Source organism: Ovis aries, chromosome 5, assembly GCF_016772045.2.
Source record: "Ovis aries strain OAR_USU_Benz2616 breed Rambouillet chromosome 5, ARS-UI_Ramb_v3.0, whole genome shotgun sequence".
Taxonomy (NCBI): domain Eukaryota; kingdom Metazoa; phylum Chordata; class Mammalia; order Artiodactyla; family Bovidae; genus Ovis; species Ovis aries.
The window spans coordinates 8,501,763-8,524,421 of record NC_056058.1 but is presented as its reverse complement, the minus strand read 5'-3'; the positions used below and the strand labels follow the sequence as shown (position 1 = coordinate 8,524,421).

General features: G+C 39.9%; 1 protein-coding gene, 1 long non-coding RNA gene and 1 pseudogene across 2 annotated transcripts in view; all 3 read right to left on the bottom strand.

The window, feature by feature from the left end:
* The window catches only part of LOC132659866 (uncharacterized), a 995,695-nt gene that overhangs the window by 549,817 nt on the left and 423,219 nt on the right, over positions 1-22,659 (bottom strand). The window lies entirely within an intron of this gene.
* LOC101109092 (olfactory receptor 7A10-like) lies at positions 7,744-8,672 on the bottom strand (annotated as a pseudogene).
* Positions 20,641-21,510, bottom strand: LOC101108830 (olfactory receptor 7A17-like). The gene is made up of 2 exons (XM_027969241.1): positions 21,156-21,510; positions 20,641-20,870 (listed from the first exon to the last, which is right to left on the bottom strand). Exons 1-2 carry the CDS (start codon positions 21,508-21,510, stop codon positions 20,641-20,643), a joined length of 585 nt encoding a protein of 194 aa, XP_027825042.1.

Sequence of the window (22,659 nt, the reverse complement as noted above, 5' to 3'; positions counted from 1 at the left end):
AAAAGTAACTGGGCATATAATATTGAGTACCAGACATCCTGGCTTCCTTCATTTAATGTTTTTACCTTTCCTAATACTCATGTTTTAAAGAAAAACTTTCCTTGGGTCTTCACAGCCCTCTCTATTTTCCTTTATGCTATATCTTTGGTTCCCTTTTTCAGTTTGTAACCATATGAATTTTAACTTCATATGAATTGAACCTGATATTTTCTGTTACACTTAGTGATGATTTAAATTTCTTAAAAAATAAATTGAGTCTCATGTTTTTAATATATATCCTCAAAGTGATGGGATGTATGCCTATGATGGAAATGTTGCCCTGCAAACTCATTTATAGAGATGTTTTCTGAGGTTGTATGAATTAAACGAACTGGAAGAAGTGCCCTTTTTTTCTGAATAACTTTCAGTCACATCAAACTTAATGATATTTATTTCATTCCTGATACATGAATTTTGGAGCTGAATAGTTCAGAGCTAGCTGTCAAGTACTCAGGATCCTTCTGCTTTTCTGCTCTATCTCTAGATTGACTGGGGGTCTTCTACCCTTATGATCACAAAATGGCTTCTACCCTTCCAGCAGTTGCAACTGCATCCAGGAAGGTGGAATAGAGAAGTATAATATAGAAGATAGCCCTTATCATTGACCACTTTAGTGTATTCTGTCTGGCTTCAAACTTGCATATCTGCATCCACTACCTAAGAAATTTCTCTAGTCTGCTCTGCCCATGTTTAGAGAATTAATGTCCCAGGAATCACTCCTTAACCAAAGACCAACAGGAATTGGTGTATAAATCACTTGCCCATTGAGTGAAATAAGTCTGAAGCATACATATTTTACTGGCTCCCATCTTCCCCAGCAGAAGTTCCAGTTGACAATGGTGGTAATCCAAAAAAAAAAAAAAAAAAAAGATACAGGAGAGGAGACAAAACAAACAAGAGAAAGTTCCAGACATAAAGGCAGAAATTAGAGTGACATGGACACAAGGCAAGGAGCTCTTGGAACCACCAGAAGCTGTTAGAGGCAAGAATGGATTCTCTCCTAAAGGAGGGGTCTGCAAGCCCCAGACCATGGACCCGATCCAGCCCATGGCCTGTTAGGAACTGAGCCACCCAGCAGGAGGTGAGCTGCAGGCCAGCAAGTGAAGCTTCATCTGTATTTACAGCTGCTCCCCACTGCTTGCATTGCCACCTGAGTTCCACCTCCTGCTCAACAAACTCAACAAAAATAATGTGCTTGAAACATCCTGAAATCCCAGGTCTAGGAAAAATTGTCTTCCACAAAACCAGTCCCTTGTGCCAAAAAGGTTGGTGTGCATGCTAGGTTGATTCAGTCACATCCAGCTCTCTTTGCAATCCTGTGGACCATAGCCCATCAGGCTCCTCTGTTCCTGCTGATATCTTGATTTGGGGTTTTTGGTCTCCAGAACTGTAAGAAAATAATTTCTGTTCCTATAAGGAACCTGTGTGTATGTATTCAGTTGCTTCAGTCATGTCCAATTCTTTGCAACCCCAAGAATGGTAGCCCACCAGGCTCCTCTGTCCACGAAATTCTCCAGGCAGGAATACTGGAGTGGGTTGCCATGCCCTCCTCCAGGGCATCTTCCCAACCCAGGAACTAAACTAGAGTCTCCTGCATGGCAGGCAGATTGTTCACCACTGAGCCACAGGGGAAGCCCTATAAGGCACCCACATTGTGGTAATGTGTAACAGCAGCCATAGGGAACTAATACAGATTGGAAGGAAGATTCTTAGTGTACTCGGAGAAATCAGCTGTCATTTGTGGACATACACACACACACATACACACACACACACTGCTGACGGCCTGATGATTTGCTCACTAGCATGAAGCTGCAGGGGCTTTCCAGTGGTAAAGAACCTGCTTGCCAATGCAGGAGACAGAAGAGATGTAGGTTTGATCCCTGGGTCAGGAAGATTCCCCCAGAAGAAGGGACGGCAACCCACTCCAGTGTTCTTACCTGGGAAACCCCATGGACTGAGGAGCCTGGCAGGCTACAGTCCATGGGGTCACAGAGTTGTACATGGCTGAAGCAACTTAGCACACACTCACATGAAGCTTCAGGTGGACCTACAACTGTTCTACATCCCCAGAGAACCTCTTTGAGTCTCTCCGCCTCTTGGGCCAAGTATGTCCATTTATCTCCTTGACTAAGGGCTCTGGGCTCTGCAGGATCCCTCATCACTGAGGTCAGAAGCAACACAGGTGAACACCGGCTTTATTCCATCCCCATGAGTTTCCATCTCTTGCTTGTGGCTTCCAGCCTGCCTTTGATAACTCCCCAGTCCATCTTCTCATCTCAGGATAAACCCAGAAAGCAGGTTGCATATTTTACAATGCATAACTTCAGAGGTCATAGATAAATTTGTCTCATTCTGGCTGGCATGAAGGATTGAAAGAATGAAAAGATTATCTAATCCAATCCAAAATTCCACACACACACACACACAAATGATTTATATTTCCAATGTGGGGGAGGGGTAGAGAGTTTGGGATGGACATGTACACACTGTTATATTTTAAATGGATAACCAACAAAGACCTACTGGATCGGGAAGATCCCCTGGAGAAGAGAATGGCAACCCACTGAAATATTCTTGCCTGGAGAATTCCATGGAGAGAGGAGCCTAGCGGGTTGCACACCAGGGGGTCACAAAGAGTCAGACATGATTGAGCAACTAGCATTATATATATATGAATATATATATATATATATATATATATGTTTGTGTGTGTGTGTGCATGTTCAGTCACTCAGCCATATATAAATTCAAAAACCTGTACCTGAATTTAACATAAATTCAAGTTCCTGTACCTGAAGTAAACAGAACCAGTGTTTTGTTACTGACAGTGTGACCCTCACACTCAGACCTGCATCAACACACAGCCCAGTAGCTTGCTAGAAATGCAGAGTCCCAGGGCCCACTGAGGACCTATTCAATCAGAATTTGCACCTGAATTAGAATTCCTGCTGACTTGTTGGCACAAGGAGGAAAGAGAAGTGCCCTTGTAAAGGGTTTATCTCCAGTACTACAGCAGCTCACTCCAGTATTCTTGCCTGGAGAACCCCACAGACAGAGGAGCCTGGCAGGTTACAGTCCATGGGGTCGCAAAGAGTCAGAAATGATTGTGTGACTGAACACACAGGAGGCATAAAGTGCTTCCAGTAAAAGTAGAACTTATGTCCATGTATCTTATTAATAGTTTGAGTAGAGAATTAGTGTATTAGTGATGTAGGAATATAAAATATAGTCAGGGCATTTCTTTCTAATGTTTCGGTGGAACATATTTGACCACATTTCATATTGATTAAAAACATGCATACTGGGCTTCCCTGGGAGCTCAGTGGTAAAGACTCTGCCTTCCAGTGCAGGAGACAAGGGTTGGATCCCTGGTCCAGGAAGATCTCACTTGCCTTGGCGCAACTGAGCTTGTGCACCACAACTACTGAGCCTGTGCTCTAGAGCCCAGAATGACAACTATGGAGGTCCTCACACCCTAGATCATGTTCTGCAATAAGAGAGGCCACCTCAACGAGAAGCCCATGCACCGCAAACAAGAGTAAACCCTCCTCACTGCAACTAGAGAAAAACCCACTGAGCAACAACAACCTAGCACCACCAAAAAGATAAATAAATATGCACACCAAAGAATGCTTGTAAATACATCATAGCAATGGTATTTGTCGGAGATATACACTTCACAGCATCTTCTGTGAAAAAAAATTCAAATGTAAAGAGGGGTGTGCTAATGAGCTTGTTGTTGTATAGTTGCTAGATTGTGTCCTACTCTTTGTGACTGTAGCCCATCAGGCTCTTCTGTCCATGGGATTTCCCAGGTAAGAATACTAGAGTGGGTTGCCATTTTCTCCTCCAGGGGATCTTATGGACACTGGGATTGAACCAGTGTCTCCTGCATTGGCAGGCAGCTTCTGTACCACTGAGCTTCCGGGGAAGTGCTAATGAGCTTACCTTGCAATTGCTTCATTATCTCTGAGGCTGAATGTGTGTGTAGATGTGTGAGCCATTTATTTTCTCTATCTTAAATTATGTGTGTGAGTCCTTTGCTTTTCTATATAGGGTCAGAATAGGATTCCTATCTTTGAGTGCAATATTTCAAACAAAGAACCGGAGATGTTTTTTAGTTGTTAAGATGTTTCGCTGTTAAATCATATCCAACTCTTGCAATCCCTTGGACTGTAGAACACCAGGCTGCTCTGTCCATGAGATTTCCCAAGCAAGAATACTTGAGTGAGTTGCCATTTCCTCCTCCAGGGGATCTTCCCAGACCAGGGATTAGACCCATGTTTCCTGTATTGGCAGGTGGATTCTTTACAACTGCACCACCAGGGCAGTCTTTGTTCCTACCTTTTGTTCCTACCTTTTGTCCCATTTTCCTTTTTTCCCCGTTTTCCTTCTTACTCAATAATTTCTCACAGACCTGCCTCAAATCACAAGTCTAATGATGAATTCATTAGTTTTATGGCTGTACAACAGGTCATGGTGTGCCTGTACTACTGACACCTTGATGGTCTTTCATATCCTTTATCATTAAGTTGCTATTATACCAAAGCTACACAATACATAAGATAGTGAAGTTCAAACTCTGATTTTAACCATGGGTGGTTTCATCCCCCAGAGATTCTTGTCTGTCACACACACAAGGCTCTGTAGGTCAAGGACGCTCTATATATCCTTCAATGCACAGGAGAGACGCCACCACAAAAATTATCTGGCTCAGAATGTCAATGGTGCCAACACAGGAGGACTCTGAGTTAAAGTCTATCTGTATTTTGAAGGTTTATAGCTGTCTTCATCCGACGTCAGGGGTGGCGGCCGAGAGGAGCTACCCCATGCATGAGGCCAGGGGCTGCAGCTGAGAGGAGCAACCCCACATCCAAGGAGCAGTGGCCGCGCGGGTGCAGGAGGGCCGAGAGGAGCTACTCCATGTTCAAGGTCAGGAGGGGCAGCGGTGAAGAGATACCCCTTGTCCAAGGTAAGGAGCAGCATCTGCGCTTTCCTGGAGCAGCTGTGAAGAGATACTCCATGTCCAAGGTAAGAGAAACCCAAGTAAGATGGTAGGTGTTGCAAGGGGCCATCAGAGGGCAGACACACTGAAACTATAATCACAGAAAACTAGTCAATCTAATCACATGTACCACAGTCTTGTCTAACTCAATGAAACTAGGCCATGCCATGTGGGGCCACCAAAGATGGGCAGGTCATGGTGGAGAGGTCTGACAGAATGTGGTCCACTGGAGAAGAGAATGGCAAACCACTTTAGTATTCTTGCCTTGAGAACCCCATGAACAGTATGAAAAGGCAAAATGATAGGATACTGAAAGAGGAACTCCCCAGGTGAGTAGGTGCCCAATATGCTACTGGAGATCAGTGGAGAGATAACTCCAGAAAAAATGAAGAGATGGAGCCAAAGCAAAAACAATACCCAGTTGTGGATGTGACTGGTGATAGAAGCAAGGTCCGATGCTGTAAAGAGCAATATTGCATAGGAACGTGGAATGTTAGGTCCATGAATCAAGGCAAATTGGAAGTGGTCAAATAGGAGATGGCAAGAGTGAACGTTGAAGGACTGATGCTAAAGCTGAAACTCCAGTACTTTGGCCACCTCATGCGAAGAGTTGACTCATTGGAAAAGACCCTGATGCTGGGAGGGATTGGGGGCAGGAGGACAAAGGGACAACAGAGGATGAGATGGCTGGATGGCATCACCAACTCGATGGACGTGAGTCTGATTGAATTCCAGGAGATGGTGATGGACAGGGAGGCCTGGCCTGCTGCGATTCATGGGGTTGCAAAGAGTAGGACATGTCTGAGCGACTGATCTGATCATATGATTCAGCTATTCAGCTCCTGAGTATGTTTCCCAAACATGAAAGCACTAATTTTTAAAGATGCATGCACCTTTAAATTGATCACAACAGTATTTAAAATAGCCAAGATATAGGGGGAAAATATATGTAAATATGTGTGTGTGTGTGTATACGCCTATACACAATGGAATACTACTCAGAATGAAAAAGATGAAACCTTTCATTTGCAACAACATGGATAAAATTTGAGGGTGTTTTGCTAAGTAAAATAAAACAAATAGAGGAAGACAAATACCCTTTGATTTCACTCATATGTGGAACAGAATGAACAAACAAAGCTAGTAAATGAGCACTCCAAAGCAAACAAGATCTAACAGGTAGGGTGAATTGCTTAAAGGGGATAGACTTCATCACAAAGAATAGAAACTAAAGTTTTGCTTGTGAGTGCTCTGTCCCATGTACAGAAGTAAAAAAAAAAAAAGTTTGTATACATGAAGCTTATATGATATTATCTCAACAAATGATATATCAATAAAAATAAATGAAAAAAAACCCAAAGACACATATATATTGGTGTTTTCTAAGATCATTCACCCTTTGAAAATGGAAGAAAAATAAAACATTACTGAATTAAAATTACACCTGTGTTGGACGGGTTCGTTGAGATGGCCCTAAGTGAAGCTTTCTCTGTACCCATGTCTTTTGAAATATGATGCTGTAGCACCTTGCATTAGGAGGAGGTGTCTCTTTCTCCACCTTTGTATCTGGGCTAGACTGAGGATTTTTATTTGCTTAAGTCCATAGAATTTGGTGAAAATAATGGTGTGCCTTGAGAGGACTTAGTGCATTTCTGCTGAAATCTCAAATAACTCTGCCTCAGAAACATAAATAAATCCAGCTGGGCTAACCCAAGTTCAAGAAGAGCTATGGAACAGAGCTTCATGGTCCAAGCCAAGAACATGACAAATCAGCCTATAGCTAGCTGGGGGCTTCCCTCATAGCTCAGTCGGTAAAGAACCTTCCTGCAATTCAGGAGACCTGGGTAGGTCTTGAAAAGGAAATGGCAACCCACTCCAGTATTCTCACTTGGAAAATCCCATGGACAGAGGAGCCTGGCAGGCTATAGTGCATGGGATCACAAGAATCGGACATGACTTAGGGACTAAACCACCACCATAGCTAGCTGATTCCCCAGTGTATTAGAATGCTCAGCCAAGATCAACAGAGCCTCCTCGGCTGACTTTCAGGTAAATAAATACACAGGAGGATCCCAGCAGAGATCAGCAAAATTCCAAACCATCCATTTTAATAAACCAATGCCACATCACTTGCTTTTAAGATAGAGTGTTATGTAGCAATGGCATACTGATACAACGATCAAAAGAAACAGAAATTAAGGCAATTATAATAATTTCCCAGGGCTTCCCAGGTGGCTCAGTGGTAAAGAATCTGCCTGTAAAAGCAGGAGGCACAGGAGACCCAGGTTCAATCCCTAGGTCAGGAAGATCCCTTGGAGGAGGAAATGGCAATCCACTCCAGTATTCTTTCCTGGAGAGTCACATGGACAGAGGAGCATGGTTTGTTACAGTCCAAAGGGTCACAAGGAGTTGGACATAACTTAGCTACTGAGCTTCTTGCCATTTCTTAAATTTGAGAGAGTGGAAAATCGAGAAAAACTAATGGATATGATAGAAATCACTAAGCCTAATCATGTGAGTTACATAAATTGCAATGAAGGAGACAAAGTCAAAATATGAGAATTCCAAGAAATAGAGAAGAAAATTCTCTTCCACAATCTGATCAAAGTTTCTGATCAGAGATTTATAATTTCTGACTCTGAGGCTTTGAAACTTTAAATTATGTTCCCTTCTTTAGCCCACAACCATTGGCCTTTTTAGAGCTGCTTTCTGAAGAATGTTTGCAGAGCCCTCTTGATGTCTTTGTTCCTCAGACTGTAGATGAAGGGGTTCAGCATAGGTGTGACCACAATGTACATCACTGAGGCAATTGTACTTGAATGTGCACTGTGAGTAGCAGCAGAGCTAAGGTACACTTCTAGGCATGAGCCTTAAAACAAGGAGACAACAGAGGCGAGACACACATGTAGAAAATGCTTTATATTTACCCTGAGCTGATGAGATTCCACGTATGGAGGAAGCAGTCTTACAGTAAGAGTAAAATATACCTGGGAAGGGACCACCACCCAGTAGCCCAGCTGCAAAATACATAACAATTTCATTAAGGACGTTGTCAGAACTGGCAAGTTGGACCAACTGTTTGAGTTCACAGAAATAGTGATGATTAACACATCTCTACAAAAAGAGAGCCTTGATACCATGAAGGTCCGTATCAAGGAATGCAGGACACTAATGACCCAGCTAACCACAACCAGAATTACACAGAGCTGGGGGTTCGTGATGACTGTGTAGTGCAGGGGGTGGCAGATGGCCACAAACCAATCATAGGCCATCACAGTCAGGAGGAAGTCATCCAACCCTGCAAACAGTATGAAAAAATGCATCTGGGTGATGCAGCCTTCATGGGTGATGACTTTGCTCTCTTTCCATATGTTCTGCAGCATCTTCGGGATGGTGGTGGAGGTGAGGCAGATGTCTACAAAGGACAGGTTGGAGAGGAAGAAGTACATGGGGGTGTGGAGGTGGGAGTCTGAGCTGATGGCCAGGATGATGAGCAGGTTTCCAAACACAGTGACCAGGTACATGGAAAGGAAAAGACCAAATACGAGGGGCTGCAGTGCTGATTCCTCTGAAAATCCCTCTGAAGAAGAAATTCTGAAACCTTTGTTAGGTTGCTTGGTGCCATTTGTTGATGTTGACTGTAAAGAAACATGACAATATGATTCATTTTTACAAAAAGGCCCATTACAGTGTTGAAAAAATACTGTCTGTACTTTGCTTAATTATATTTCTTTTTTTTAATTTTTATTTTTACTTTATTTTACTTTACAATACTGTATTGGTTTTGCCATACATTTCAATATTTTGCAAGAACTTGATCCTCTTTAGGAAATTCCCTCTGTCATTTCTGACTTGCAAATGTGTTCCAGTTTTAGCATTTTCCCGAAGATGTCATGTAATCCACATATTTAATGAGAAATTTCTTCATTTTGGGGGGCACTATATATTGAGTGCAACTATATCTCAGGTGCTGTCTAGGCAATGTGCATAGGGTGCTGAAATATGAAAACTTTTAAAATCTGTCCATGGAGAAAATATATAATGAGATGTGTGTGTGTGCGGCAGGGAGGCGGCAGTTGGGGGAGTGGGCCTCGGTCAATTCTGACTCTTTGGAGCCTCATGTACTGTAGCTTGCCAGGCTCCTCTATCCATATATCCATGGGATTTCTCAGGCCAGAATACTGGAGCGTGTTGCCATTTCCTCCTCTAGGATACATATGACTTGGGAGATGGTGAAATATTCTATGTAGAAATTTGAAAGCACATATAAGGGAAAGACTTATGAAGGGCTCCTATTATTTAAGGAAAGACATGCAAAAAATAGTTATCATTTGAACAGAGACCTCAAGGAAGAGCGAGCAGGAGCCATGAACATGCCAGGAACAAGGAGAATGTTGTACCTGGAAGAGAGTAGCCAGTACAAAGGCCTTGGGGAAGGCACCTGTCTAAGACGTTCTAGTTTTTAAAAAAGACACTGATGTGGGAGAGGAGTAATGAGGGATAGGGGATAAGAGTAAGAGGGAGAGTGAGGAGAGATGGTGCCAGAGGAGGCTGAGGAATAAGGAGGGCTCCCTGCTGCTGTTGAAACTTCAAACTCCCACTATGTTCTTCTAGCACTTTATGAAATTGTTGCAGAAATGTTTAAATGGATCCCTTCTGTTGATCGAATTCTGGCCTCTGTGTGTGAGAGTCACCCTGAATATGTGAGCTCGGTACCACTTCTCTGAAGACTCCTCACACTCCACAAGGCAAGAAAACAAAGATCTACAGTGAGACCCTGGTTTCCTAGGCTATGTTATTTCCATGTTGTTTTCACCCTTGACTACCCTGATGAAGTTAAGGTTGATGGTGCTCAAGGTGGTTAGATCAGATTACGTAGAAATGGCATCCAGAAATTCCAGTTTGTACATTTCCCAGGTGGCTTCCCAGGTAGCGCAGTGATAAAGAATCTGCCTCCAATGCAGGTGATGCAAGACACATGGGTTCAGTACCTGGGTTGGGAAGATCCTCTAGAGTAGGAAATGGCAACCCACTTCCGTTTTCTTGCCTGGGAAATCCAATGAATCAGACAAGACTGAGCACAGCAGCAGATTTCTCAGGTACCAACGAACTTGGTGCTCAGTTTTGGTACTCATTTTATTCTTGTAGTAAAGGCACATAAAGATACGTCCAGTGAACATATATGTCTCTGTATTATTTACCTAGATATCTGTATCTTTTCTCAAATTTTCAAAACCTGGATTTTTTGTATATATGGATTCCCAGATGGCTAGTGGTAAAGAATCTACCTGCCAATGGAAGAGTCACTGGAGACACAGTTTCCATCCCTGAGTTGGGAAGATCCCCTGGAAGAGGGCATGCCTGCCCACTTTTGTATTCTTGCCTGAAAAACTCCATGGACAGAGGAGCCTGGTGGGTTACAGTCCATGCAGTTGCAAGGAATTGGATATGACTGAGCACGAGCCAGCAGGAATTTATATATATTCCCTATATATATGGGGAGAGGGGGAGATGGTACATAAACTCACCCAAGACTTTGGTGAGGAAAAGCCTCTTTGGTCGTGATGACATTTCATGTGTTGTTATATTTCATCCATGGCCATGGAAAATAATGAAAAAGCAAATATAATTCATTCTAAAGAAAAGATCACTATATCTTTATGGTGTGAGACAATTAGAGATGTTACAGCCCATGAGATAAAATGCCAAAACCGATAAACCAATACTTTACACAAGGATGTTTATAGAGTAAAATGAAGGTAACTGAATATTGAGCATTTAACATATCAGCTAGCAAAATTGTTTTCCTGTGCCCGTTTCCTATTTATTTGACTAACCAGATTTATATTGCATACGTGGCAAGTCTCTATGTCCATTTTTATATGTGGCATCTTTACTTTTCTTTTCTTGTGTTTTGATTGTTTTTCTGATAGTTCTAAAGATATCCTTTGTCCTAAGTCTGATCTTTGTCCCAGCATCAACAAAGTCCACAGTCCACACATATAAACCTGCAGAGGCTGTGACAATTCCAATCTTGTCACTGAATTACTTTCTTCACATTAGTTATCTGAGGACATTGCATTATGCATACATGTCTTTCCTTGTATTCTGTCTTCTCAGTCATGATTCTAGATGCCCCAGGCAGAGACTTCACCTGTTTGTTAACCAAGTATGTGAATATATGCGATGCCTCAGACAGTAAACAATCTGCCTGCAGTGCGGGAGACCCAGGTTCAATCTCTGGGTTGGGAGGATCCCCTGGAGGAAGAAATGGCAGCCCACTCTAGTATCTTCCTTGGACAGAGGACAGAGGAGGCTGGTGGGCTACAGTTCATAGGGTCACAAAGAGTCAGACACAACTGAACGACTAACACTTTCACAAAAGTAAACTGGGAAAAATAAAAAGTAAGGAAATAATAAAACCAAGTTAAATTGTATAATTACAAAACAAGTCTGCTGCTGCTGCTAAGTCGCTTCCGTCATGCCCGACTCTGTGCAACCCTAGAGACAGCAGCTCACCAGGCTCCTCTGTCCCTGGGATTCTCTAGGCAAGAACACTAAGTGGGTTGCCATTTCCTTCTCCAATACATACATGCATGCTATCGCTTCAGTTGTGTCTGACTCTGTGCGAACCCATAGACGGCAGCCCACAAGGCTCCTCCATCCACAGGACTCTCTAGGCAAGAATACTGGAGTGGGTTGCCATTTCCTTCTCCACAAAAAAAGTCTAGTAAATGAAATTAAATGAAGTATTGAAAACTAAATGAGCAAGAAATAATTTATGATATCAGTAAGAATTAATTAAACTGAGAATGACCTATAGGTAAAATAATATACTATGTAATCTTTATAGAATGTTTGTCAAGTAGCAAATGCTCATTTATTTTTGTTGAATGAATCAGGACTTACGTCTCATTTTATATCAACATTTAGTATACATGAACATTTATTTAAATTTGTTTGGAAGGATAGAATTGTCGGTAATAGCTGGCATAGCTATCTAGCAAAAAATGAAGTTTTGGCCCCCCCAACATCTAATAGTAATAAAATATTAGAGCAATTATATCCCCTGTGTAAAAGTAACCAAAACATTTTAGATTAATATCTTAAAATCTACATATAAAATCTATGGATTTATAAAAGCATCACAAATAAGGCAAAACGCTCGGAAGTGAGACAATAAAGATGTACAATTAAATAAAAATAAAAGTTATGGCCAAAAATATGCCTCAGAAGTCACACACACACATAAAACTGGAGAAATTTTACTATCTGAAATATCTAAGATGTGAGAGCATCTGTGAATGGTACCAATGTCAATTCCTGGTTTTGATATTGTGGTATTTAAGATATTGGGAGAAACTGAGTGAAGAGCTCATGGGACATTTCTGAATTTTTCTGTAATGTCCTGTGTATCCACTGTTATTTAAAGCAAAGCTAATTATAAAATGTCATTTGAAAGAATAATTTGTAAAAATTTCTTGAGAGTCTGTTTAGTGTAGGAAAATGGGCATATAATATGAGTATATAACAGTAATAGGCAAATCAAATATATACATTTGGTCACCATTTTGATTATATATATTATATAATATTAAATATGTTTTGTATAATATATTTATATATATTAAATATATAAATTTGCTCTAACTCAGTATATAGTTTAAGAAGACAACAAAGAAGCTCTTACATACCATCATCTTGGGAAAAACTTGAGCAAAGAACTTTTGAATAGTAGCAAAGGAGTGCTCTCTGACTCTTCTGGCAAAAATGACAGTATTTTAGGGGAAAATATGAAGACATCTCTAACCATTCAAAATACGGATATGCTTTAACTCAGGGTTCTCCAGCGCTGGTGCAATTGACACTCTGATCCAGATCGTTGTGGAGGGATCTGTCCTGTGCATTGTAGAGTGCTTTGCAATATTTCTAACCTCTTCTGAGCCCTCCATGTGTGACAACCACAGTTACAGCTAGAGTTTGACTTTCACTATCTTATATTTCTGTATCACTGATATACTAGCAGTTTAATTTTAAAGGATATGAAGGACCATCAAAAGGAGAGTAGTACACGCACACGATGACAGGTTATGCATATGTGTGTGCACGCTCTTTGTGTCCGACTCTTTGCGACCCTGTGGACTGTAACCCACCAGGTTCCTCCATCCACGGGATTCTCCAGGCAAGAATACTGGAGTGGATTCTATGCCCTCATCCAGGAGATCTGCCCAACCCAGGGACTGAACTCACATTTCCTGTGTCTCCTGTGGATCATGCATTACAGGAAGATTCTTTGCCCACTGAACCACCTGGGAAGCCCATGATACAGTCATATAAATAATAAATCATTATAGTAATTGGAGTTAAGTCTATGAGAAATTATTAAGAAGGAAAAAAGATAGGGGAAATGATTGCACTAAAACATGAGGAGCAATTTTGATGTGCAAAAGATCCTATTCATGCATTTGTAGAAAAGTGTATTGGCATGTATATGTAGATAGTATACAAAGAGCAGTTTTGCAATAAATAAAGAATTTATGTGATAAATGTCAGTGAGAATGAAATTAGTCTAAGTCAAGTGTTTCAAAACAACTGTATGTAACAAATTGGGTGAAAATCTAAAGAAAATTATATAGAAATATGAAATAGTAATGATTTAACAACATCAACATGGGTCACCAATACAAAATTAAATTGCCAAGACTTGGGAGAAAAAGAAAATAATGATTTTTTTTTTAATTTTTATTTTTACTTTATTTTACTCTACAATACTGTATTGGTTTTGCCATACATTGACATAAATCCACCATGGGTGTACATGAGTTCCCAAACATGAACCCCCCTCCCACCTCCCACCCCATATCATCTCTCTGGATCAGCCCCATGCACCAGCCCCAAGCATCCTGTATCCTGCATCGAACATAGACTGGCGATTCATTTTTTACGTGATAGTATACATGTTTCAATGTCATTGTCCCAAATCATCCCACCCTCTCCCTCTCCCTGAGTCCAAAAGTCCACTCTACACATCTGTGTCTCTTTTGCTGTCTCGCATACAGGGCCATCATTGCCATCTTTCTAAATTCCATATATATGTGTTAGTATACTGTATTGGTGTTTTTCTTTCTGGCTTACTTCACTCTGTATAATCAGCTCCAGTTTCATCCACCTCATTAGAACTGATTCAAATGTATTCTTTTTAATGGCTGAGTAATACTCCATTGTGTATATGTACCACAGCTTTCTTATCCATTCATCTGCTGATGGACATCTAGGTTGTTTTCATGTCCTGGCTATTATAAACAGTGCTCTGATGAATTTTAAAATGCAGTGAGAATGCATTACCTGAGTTATTTCCTCTTATATGAATATGTGTGGATTTCTATTTGTTTTAGAAAGACACAAGTGATCTTTAGTTAAATGGTAATGAAGCATGCTCTCCACTTGAAGGCCAGGTTTGATGCCACTTTCGGAAATAGATCTAATCACACACACACACACACACACACACACACACACACACACACACAATGGAAAGCAAAACAAAAGAAATCAAAGGAAAACAGCAATATAAAGACTTGGAGAAATTAAATAGGATGATTTATTAGCACTAAAGATATAGCTACTTCACTGCCATTTTTGTTAAAACAAGAATTTACAAGTGAAGAATTCTAACCTGAGAACTCAATTCTTTCAGAAAAATTTAAAAAATGGAAAAGCAATGGAGGGAGTGCATACGCTTGATTGATATATTGGCCACATGAAAACTACGTACACTCACAATTTCTCTCAAATACATCTATTCATACATGCACAGGCATGCACGTGTGCTAAGTCGCTTGAGTTGTGTCCAACTCTTTGTGACCCCATGGGACAGTAGCCTGCCAGGCTCCTCTGTTCAAGGGATAGCTCATGAAATCCTTAGAAAAGCTTTTTTCCTCTTTCTGAGAGGGACAAGTCTGTTCTTAATGTAAAACATTGGGCAGTGCACTCCATGGCTTCCTGACACTTTTGCTAAAACCTTTAGGAATTCCATATTACATCTGAAGTTAAGAGCTATCAATTAGCCCTTGATTTAAAAAGGTTTATAAAGGTGAGATATATTTAGATACTGCCAAACACCATAACCTACCTCAAAGGATTACAGAAATTATCAGATTTAATTTTTAGAGAAGCTTCTTCTGTGAGGTAGTACTACTATAACTCCTCCTCCATTTCAGGAATCAGGTTCAGAGGAATTTCACATTCTGCTAAAAATTACAAACCTGTTTTGGGATGGAATCTTGACTGGAATTTTATCAGGATGTTTCCAGTTCTCAAACTCCGGTTCATGGTTCCCAGTCAGAGAACTGGGTTTTGATCCTGGAGATATGTGGCAATGTCAAAGAAGATGCTGCTAAACACCCTCAATACCCAGGACAGGACTCAACACAGATAATTGTCCTGCAAAATTGTTAACATCTAGAAGGTGATAAACACACTTTAAACCAGCACTGCTCCAAGTTTCTAGCTTCCCAGGCAGCTCAATGGTTAAGAATCTGTCTATCAATGCAGGGGATGCAGATTCGATCCAAATCAGGAAGATCCCTTGGAGAAGGAAATGGTAACCCACTCTAGAATTCTTGCCTGGGAAATCTGGACAGAGGAGTCTGGAGGGCTACAGTCCATGAAGTCTCAAAGAGTCGAACACGACTGAGCGACTGAACACACATACACAGCTCCAAGTATATTGTGCATACAAGTCACTGAGGATTCTAATTCAACTATAAATTCCAGCTAAATAAGTGTTCAGTGAGCCCAAGGGCCCGGCATTTCTAGCAGCTACCAGGAGGTGTGATGCTGCAGGTCCTGGTCTGTGGGTCACACTTTGAGTAACAAGGCTATAACTGTGATTAAGTCATAGGTAAGCTTAGGTGTTCTGTACCAAGAGAAAATCCACTTTTGTATGTAATTTTGAAAGCAAAAGGTTTTACTCCCTGCAGAGGTTGTAATAAAATCTGTTTTTGATTCTTCATATAAGGATTCTTGTTGTTTATCCGGTCCCTAAGTCATGTCCAACTCTTTGCCTCCCCATGAGCTGCAGCATGCCAGGATTCCCTGTCCTTCACTATCTCCCAGAGTTTGCTCTTGAATTGTATCAAATCACATACATCAAGAAAATATTTTGTAATAATAGGCAGAATAAATTTCTCAAAAATATGTCTACATCTTAATCCTAAGAACTTTTAATATACATACATAAAGGCAAATTGTTGCAGAAGTTAATAGAAGTAGTCTTGTTCAGGTTTCAGAGGCTGTAATAGGCCTTTGACTGAACAGAGACCCTGAAGGGAGTTACATGCCAAACTGCTGACCAGCAGAAAGGTGTGTGTGCTCCATCATGTCTGACTTTGCCGCCCAATGGATGGTAGCCCACTGGGCTCCTCTGTCCATGGGATTTTCCAGGCAAGAATACTGGAGTGGATTGCCATTTCCTCCACCAGGGGATCTTCCCGACATGGGGATTGAACCTGCAACTCCTGCATTGGCAGGTTGATTCTTACCACTGAGCCACTTGAGAAGCCCCATGAATTACCCGGGTTTGTATAAAGTCATTACAATGGACTTCTGAATGTGGAGGAAAGAGGAAAAAAAAAAAAAAACTGGAGTCAGATTTGAGGATGCTCCACTGCTGGCTTTGAAGATGAGGAAGGACCATGAGACAAGGAATGAAGGTGCCCCTAGAAAGTAATCTAGGAAGGCAAGACCTTCTTCCCTGGGTGTCCACGTGGATCCCAGATTTCCTAGACATCTTGTATTCAGCTCAATAAATGAGTTCTGACTTCTAGTACTTCACCTGTAAATGCAGGTACAAGTTTATAATTAGAGACATAGCTCAACAGCAAGTGCAGGAGCACATAGAAAAATGCTTTTATAATTAAGACAGAAGCAAGGCAGAGATGCACAGCTGGAGAAAAAGGGGTGGGGCCCCCCCAGTGAGGAGGGGCACAGTAAAGTGGCGGTTAAGTGATTTATATGGGTCAGTTCTTTCTGGTCATTGTTTACCTTCAGCCAATTATTTGGCTCCTTTTTCCATACCTGACCTACCCTGGGACTCTCCCTTGGGTGTATCCACATCCCTCAGCCAAGATGGATCTCAAAGTGAAGGCTTCTCGGAGGAGTAAGACTCTTAATGGCCTGGTGTTATCCCCTGAGTTTTGACCCCCAAATAAACTTTCTGAGCATGTGCAGGGTCTCCCTTCTCCTAAAAGCGGGGGTGAGGAGAGGGGGAGGGGAGAGTGGAGATCCCTTAATCCTTTGCTTTGTCCTAGCCATGTCTATACATTAAGGTGTTTACAAGAGGTGAAGACTGGCTATTTCTCCTATTTACCTTGTTCCTGTTGTTACTTCCATTTCAGAGGTCAAACAAGAGGCTGATTGCAAATGCCTTAAACTGGAGCCCACCTATCTCTTGTCTCAGGAAATGCAAACAGGAGGCCAGTTGTAAATATTTAACCTAAAGCCCATCTATGCCCTGCCTCATTTGACTCTATATGGTCTAACCAGTACTGTCCAGGTGCTGTTGAAATAATATATTAGCAAAAGAGTGATGACATATACTAAAATATGGTTATTAATTTCAAGTTTCATTATATTGTCTCCTTTCACCTTATTTCTTTCCCTTTCCACCTATACTCCTGTCTTGGCTTATGCAGAAATGCTCCTCTGAAAGGACCATTATCTTCTTGACTTTCTGTAACAATATGTAGATCCTAAACCCGTTGTCTTATTCTTTAACTACATATGGATATTGTTGCTTGGTTATTAAAATCTTTTCTTGAGTGGTCATTATCTTACAATATTTCCAAAACTCCCTTAAAATCCCCTCTCTATCTTTAACCCTCTAGTGATATTTCTAAACTAGTTAATTATTCCTAACAAGCGTGCTTGAGAGAATAAATACATAAGTAACATACACATGTACATACTTCATAATTTTGAATGTGTTCTTTTGACTACACAAGCACTTTTACAGTTTCAGATTTTCTCACAGCATCCTTCTTCACAAATTATGCTGAATATTTTCATATTACCTTTGGAAGTAAGGAAAGGGGGGCTGGGGAATTGCATTTCTAAAAAATACATAACAAAACAGTAAAATTATCATACACCTTCTCAAGTTGTGTTAAATGACTTTCTAAATTCTTCAACTGGTACACTTTAAATGAGTACAGTTTGCTGCTTGTATATTTGCTTTAACAAATTTATTAGAATTTTAAAAATGTAATGTCCATGCCAAGGTAGAATCTGGAGCAAATATAGCTGAGTCACAGCTGACTGGGATGGGAGATATCTTTTCTAACAGGCAGAAATTAAGGTCTTGTATGTGTGTATTAAGATAGTAAAATTAAGGTAATTCACACTTAATAAATTTATTTCCCCTTGCAGATTAGAAGCTTAACCTCCACATATGAGTCGTTCAGTGACAAATTCTTCAAGTCAGAAGAGCAGTACAACCACACACAACATCGTGGATGAGCCTTTGAAATACAAGGTAGAGATTCATGGCCAACTACAGACTCATGAGAAGCCCTGCAGAGATCAGAACAACTTCACACTGTTCCATCTCATTTGAAAAGAGAGATACTACATTAAACGATTTTACTTTAGGCAAGTTTGTATGCAGCAATAACTAACTAATGAAATAAACTGGATGAAACTGAGAGCATTAATAATAAACTGATTCTATGTATTCAGGACCTTGTTCTGACGGTTGAAGATAACATTCATAATCACTCAGTTGTTCAAGTTTGTTTCATATAGCTCTATGAAAAAGGGACTCCAGTGAGGTCCCTTTGATGCCCCATGGAGAGGTTGGAAGGACATGGATATTTGCACAATCACATACCTGAAGAGAATCTGAGTTTTCTATGTGTCATCCTTTAATAATGAGGATAATACTTAATGGACATTATTGATACTGTTCATTCTCTGTCCCCATAGAGGTCTGACAGAATTATGAATAGATGGAGATAGGTTATTAAGAGAAATGGAAAGAATAATAATTACTGAAAGCACTAGAGATTTCTAATCAGGAATTAAAAATTATTAAAAATATATATATGGATGTGTGTTCTTCACAGTCAGTCCAACTCTCACATCCATACATGACTACTGCATTATAAGTGGAAAAAATATTTTTTTTTCTAAAATAAATTTAGAAGCATTACATAAGACTTTCAAAAACTTAATGAAAATACATACTTTAGGTTAGTAATAATTGTACTTTCTTGACATGATAAAACTGAGCTTACTCATAATATGTTTAAGGAACAATTCTTCATTGAAAATTCTTATAAATTACAAAGCATGGCTGTACCATAAAACTCATTTGAATTAGACCTTGTAAACAATTTCTAATACTGAAAAAAATGATAAACTTTGAAATGTTCTACATTTCTCTGTCCATTTTGTAAGTTCATTTTATAATTTGAAAGTTTATCTTTGTTTATACATGAAAATTTAAAAAAAGAAAATTATTCTAAATGATGTAAATTATTACCCTTCAATACCATATAAATTATTGAACAGCTATAATTAATGAAGGTAATAAATTTAAATAGATCATAATGTGTCAATAAATACTACTCTTTTGTATTATAAATGTATAATTGTTTAATTTTTTGTCACAAAAACCTATAATTGACTTTTGACATTTTATCTCATAACTGCAAACTAAAAACCCTTTCTATAATGAAAAAAAAATATATATATATATATCCCACCAGTCCTTCAACTTAAAGAATGTACCTTTCAAACAGATACTCATAGTCCATATTTTAATGAATCACCTGAAAAATATAGATTTTGCATAGTAATAAATGCATGATTTCATATTTTGGTTTGTCTTACATAAAGTGAAGTCTAAGGTCATATTATATCAGTCTATTTTTTCAAATTTGTCTTTCAGTGTAGATTTCACTTGGGAACATGTAATATATTATCAGTATTTGCCAGTAATGATGGAAGACCATCATTACAGTGGACACCAGCTTATATCAGGGCAAGATCCTAATGAGTAGCAAAATATCCTATGACCAGTGATAACAACCAGTAATTTAAAATTTGTATTATCAAGAAGAGTAACTAAGAAATGGATATGCACAGAATGATGTTGAGAAACATTAAAACTACATTCTCAGTTTTCCTCTTTTATAAACTTATTAATAGTTGTGAATGCCAAAAGTAGGGATCTTCCCCCGTAGGGGTTGAATAATTCATAACTCTTCTCTTAGTCAAGCAAAACAAAACAATGCTCACTCTAGCCTTACTATTTCATCTGAGGAGAAATTATTCTTAAGAGATCATGTAGTCCCTTGATATAAATGGGAATTTCCAATGTTTTATATCCAAAACTGGAAATATGGGAGAATAGGAAACTTAACAGGGAGAAATATAGGATATCAGACATCACAAAGCATAAAAGTGAGTTACATAAATTGTATAAAGTTGAAATCAAAATCAAATTTTCAAGAAAAATAGAGGAGGCATCTTCTATTTCCACAATCTGACCAAACAATGGCAACACTGGGCCCAATATTTGAGCTCTGCTACTACAAGTACTTCTTAAGATCTATGACAATAGGACCTTTTAAAATTACCTTTCCAAAGAGTTTTTTCAGACCCTTCTTTAAGTCTTTATTCCTCAGACTGTAGATGAAGGGGTTCAGCATGGGTGTGACCACAGTATACATCACCGAGGCTGTGGCACTTGAGTGTGAGCTGTGAGTACCAGCCAAGCTAAGGTAAACACCTAAGCCTGTACAATAAAATATCGAGACAACTAAAAGGTGTGATGCACAGCTGGAAAATGCTTTATACTTCCCCTGAGCAGATGAGATTCTATGTATGGAGGAAACTATCTTAGAGTAAGAGTAAACGATACATATAAGGGAACCACCAGCCAGGAACACAGCTTTAAAATACATCTCCAAATTATTGAGAAAGGTGTCAGAACAGGCAAGTTGGATCATCTGATTGAGTTCGCAGAAAAAATGGGGAATTTCTAAGACTGTACAGAAGGACAGTCTCAACATCATTAAGCTTTCTAACAAGGAATTCAGGACACTGATGATCCAGGACACCAGCACCATCAGTCCACAGATCCGGGGGTTCATGATGACTGTGTAGTGCAGGGGGTGGCAGATGGCCACAAAGCGGTCATAGGCCATCACAGTCAGGAGGAAGACGTCCAATCCTATAAAGAGTGCAAAAAACTGCATCTGGATAATGCAGCCTTCATAGGTTATAACTTTACTCTGTGCCCAAATGTTCTTTAGCATCTTTGGGATGGTGGTGGAGGTGAAACAGATGTCTACAAAGGACAGGTTGGAGAGGAAGAAGTACATGGGGGTGTGCAGGTGGGGATCTGAGCTGACGGCCAGGATGATGAGCAGGTTTCCAAACATAGTGATCAGGTACATGGAGAGAAAAAGCCCAAATATGAAGGGCTGCAGTTCAGGTGACTCTGAAAATCCCATAAGAAGAAATTCTGAACTTCCTGTTTGGTTCCTTACTGTCACACGGTGGGTATGATTACCAGGAAAGCTGTAAATACCATGACTGTTTTCATACAAACTGGCATTATTCCCATTTTTTAAATGGGACCATATATCTTTTGCCATGAAGAAGTTAATTTCAGTATTTTATTCACGGATTTGAATCTTTTTAGGGATTTCCCTGTGCCATCTCTAATTAGCAAGTTTTTTCCTCAAGACGTCATGTATTCAAGTTTTTAATGAGAAATTCTTTCACATACTTGAGGAATTTGTCTTGAATTGAGACAAATACCAGGCACTGTACATGCAATAAATGGACCGTTCTGAAAAACAAAAATTCCAAAATCCAGTTATGGAGAAGAGGAGCAAATAAAAAACAATATGAAGTGTGTCCGGTGGTTATTGATGCTACGAAGATAAAGCAGATGTAATAGAGAGAGTCAAGGAAAGATGCTATTTTTAAATACATGTTCAGGAAGAAACTTCGAACAAGGTGATATTTGAACGGATTTCAAGGAGGAGAGAGCCAGTGACGTGAGCATAACTGGGAAAGTATGTGCCTCTCAAGGGAAGAGCCAGGGCAAGGGCCTAGAAAGTGCTCGTGTAAGATGGTCCAGTCCAGAAAAGGAAACCATTCTAATGAGGGACATGAGCAGGTGGGTGAGAGAGGAGAGATGGCGTCAGAAGATGTAGAAAAATGAGATGGCCTTCCTGCTACTGCTGAAACTTCAAGACACAGAGTCCCCGTATCAACGTTATGTACTTTCAGCACTTATGAAATTCAATTTTAAAAGACTATATGAAACAAAACTGAGAGACATCCAAAACCAACCTCTATATATTTATACATATGTGTGTGTATATATACACATATATATTTTAGTTATAATTTAATATCAGTGTGGGATAAAAGAGGAGTGAGTTTTTCCTGTCCCTTTCCTGAGAATGAAGAAGACACAGATAACACTGAGCAGGCCTGAACATTCCTAGTTTTCACTTCAACTGTTCCTAATCTGTAGTCTTTAACTGAGTTTGCTTTTCGGCCCCAAAGTCTGCAGGAGCTTCATTTTGCAC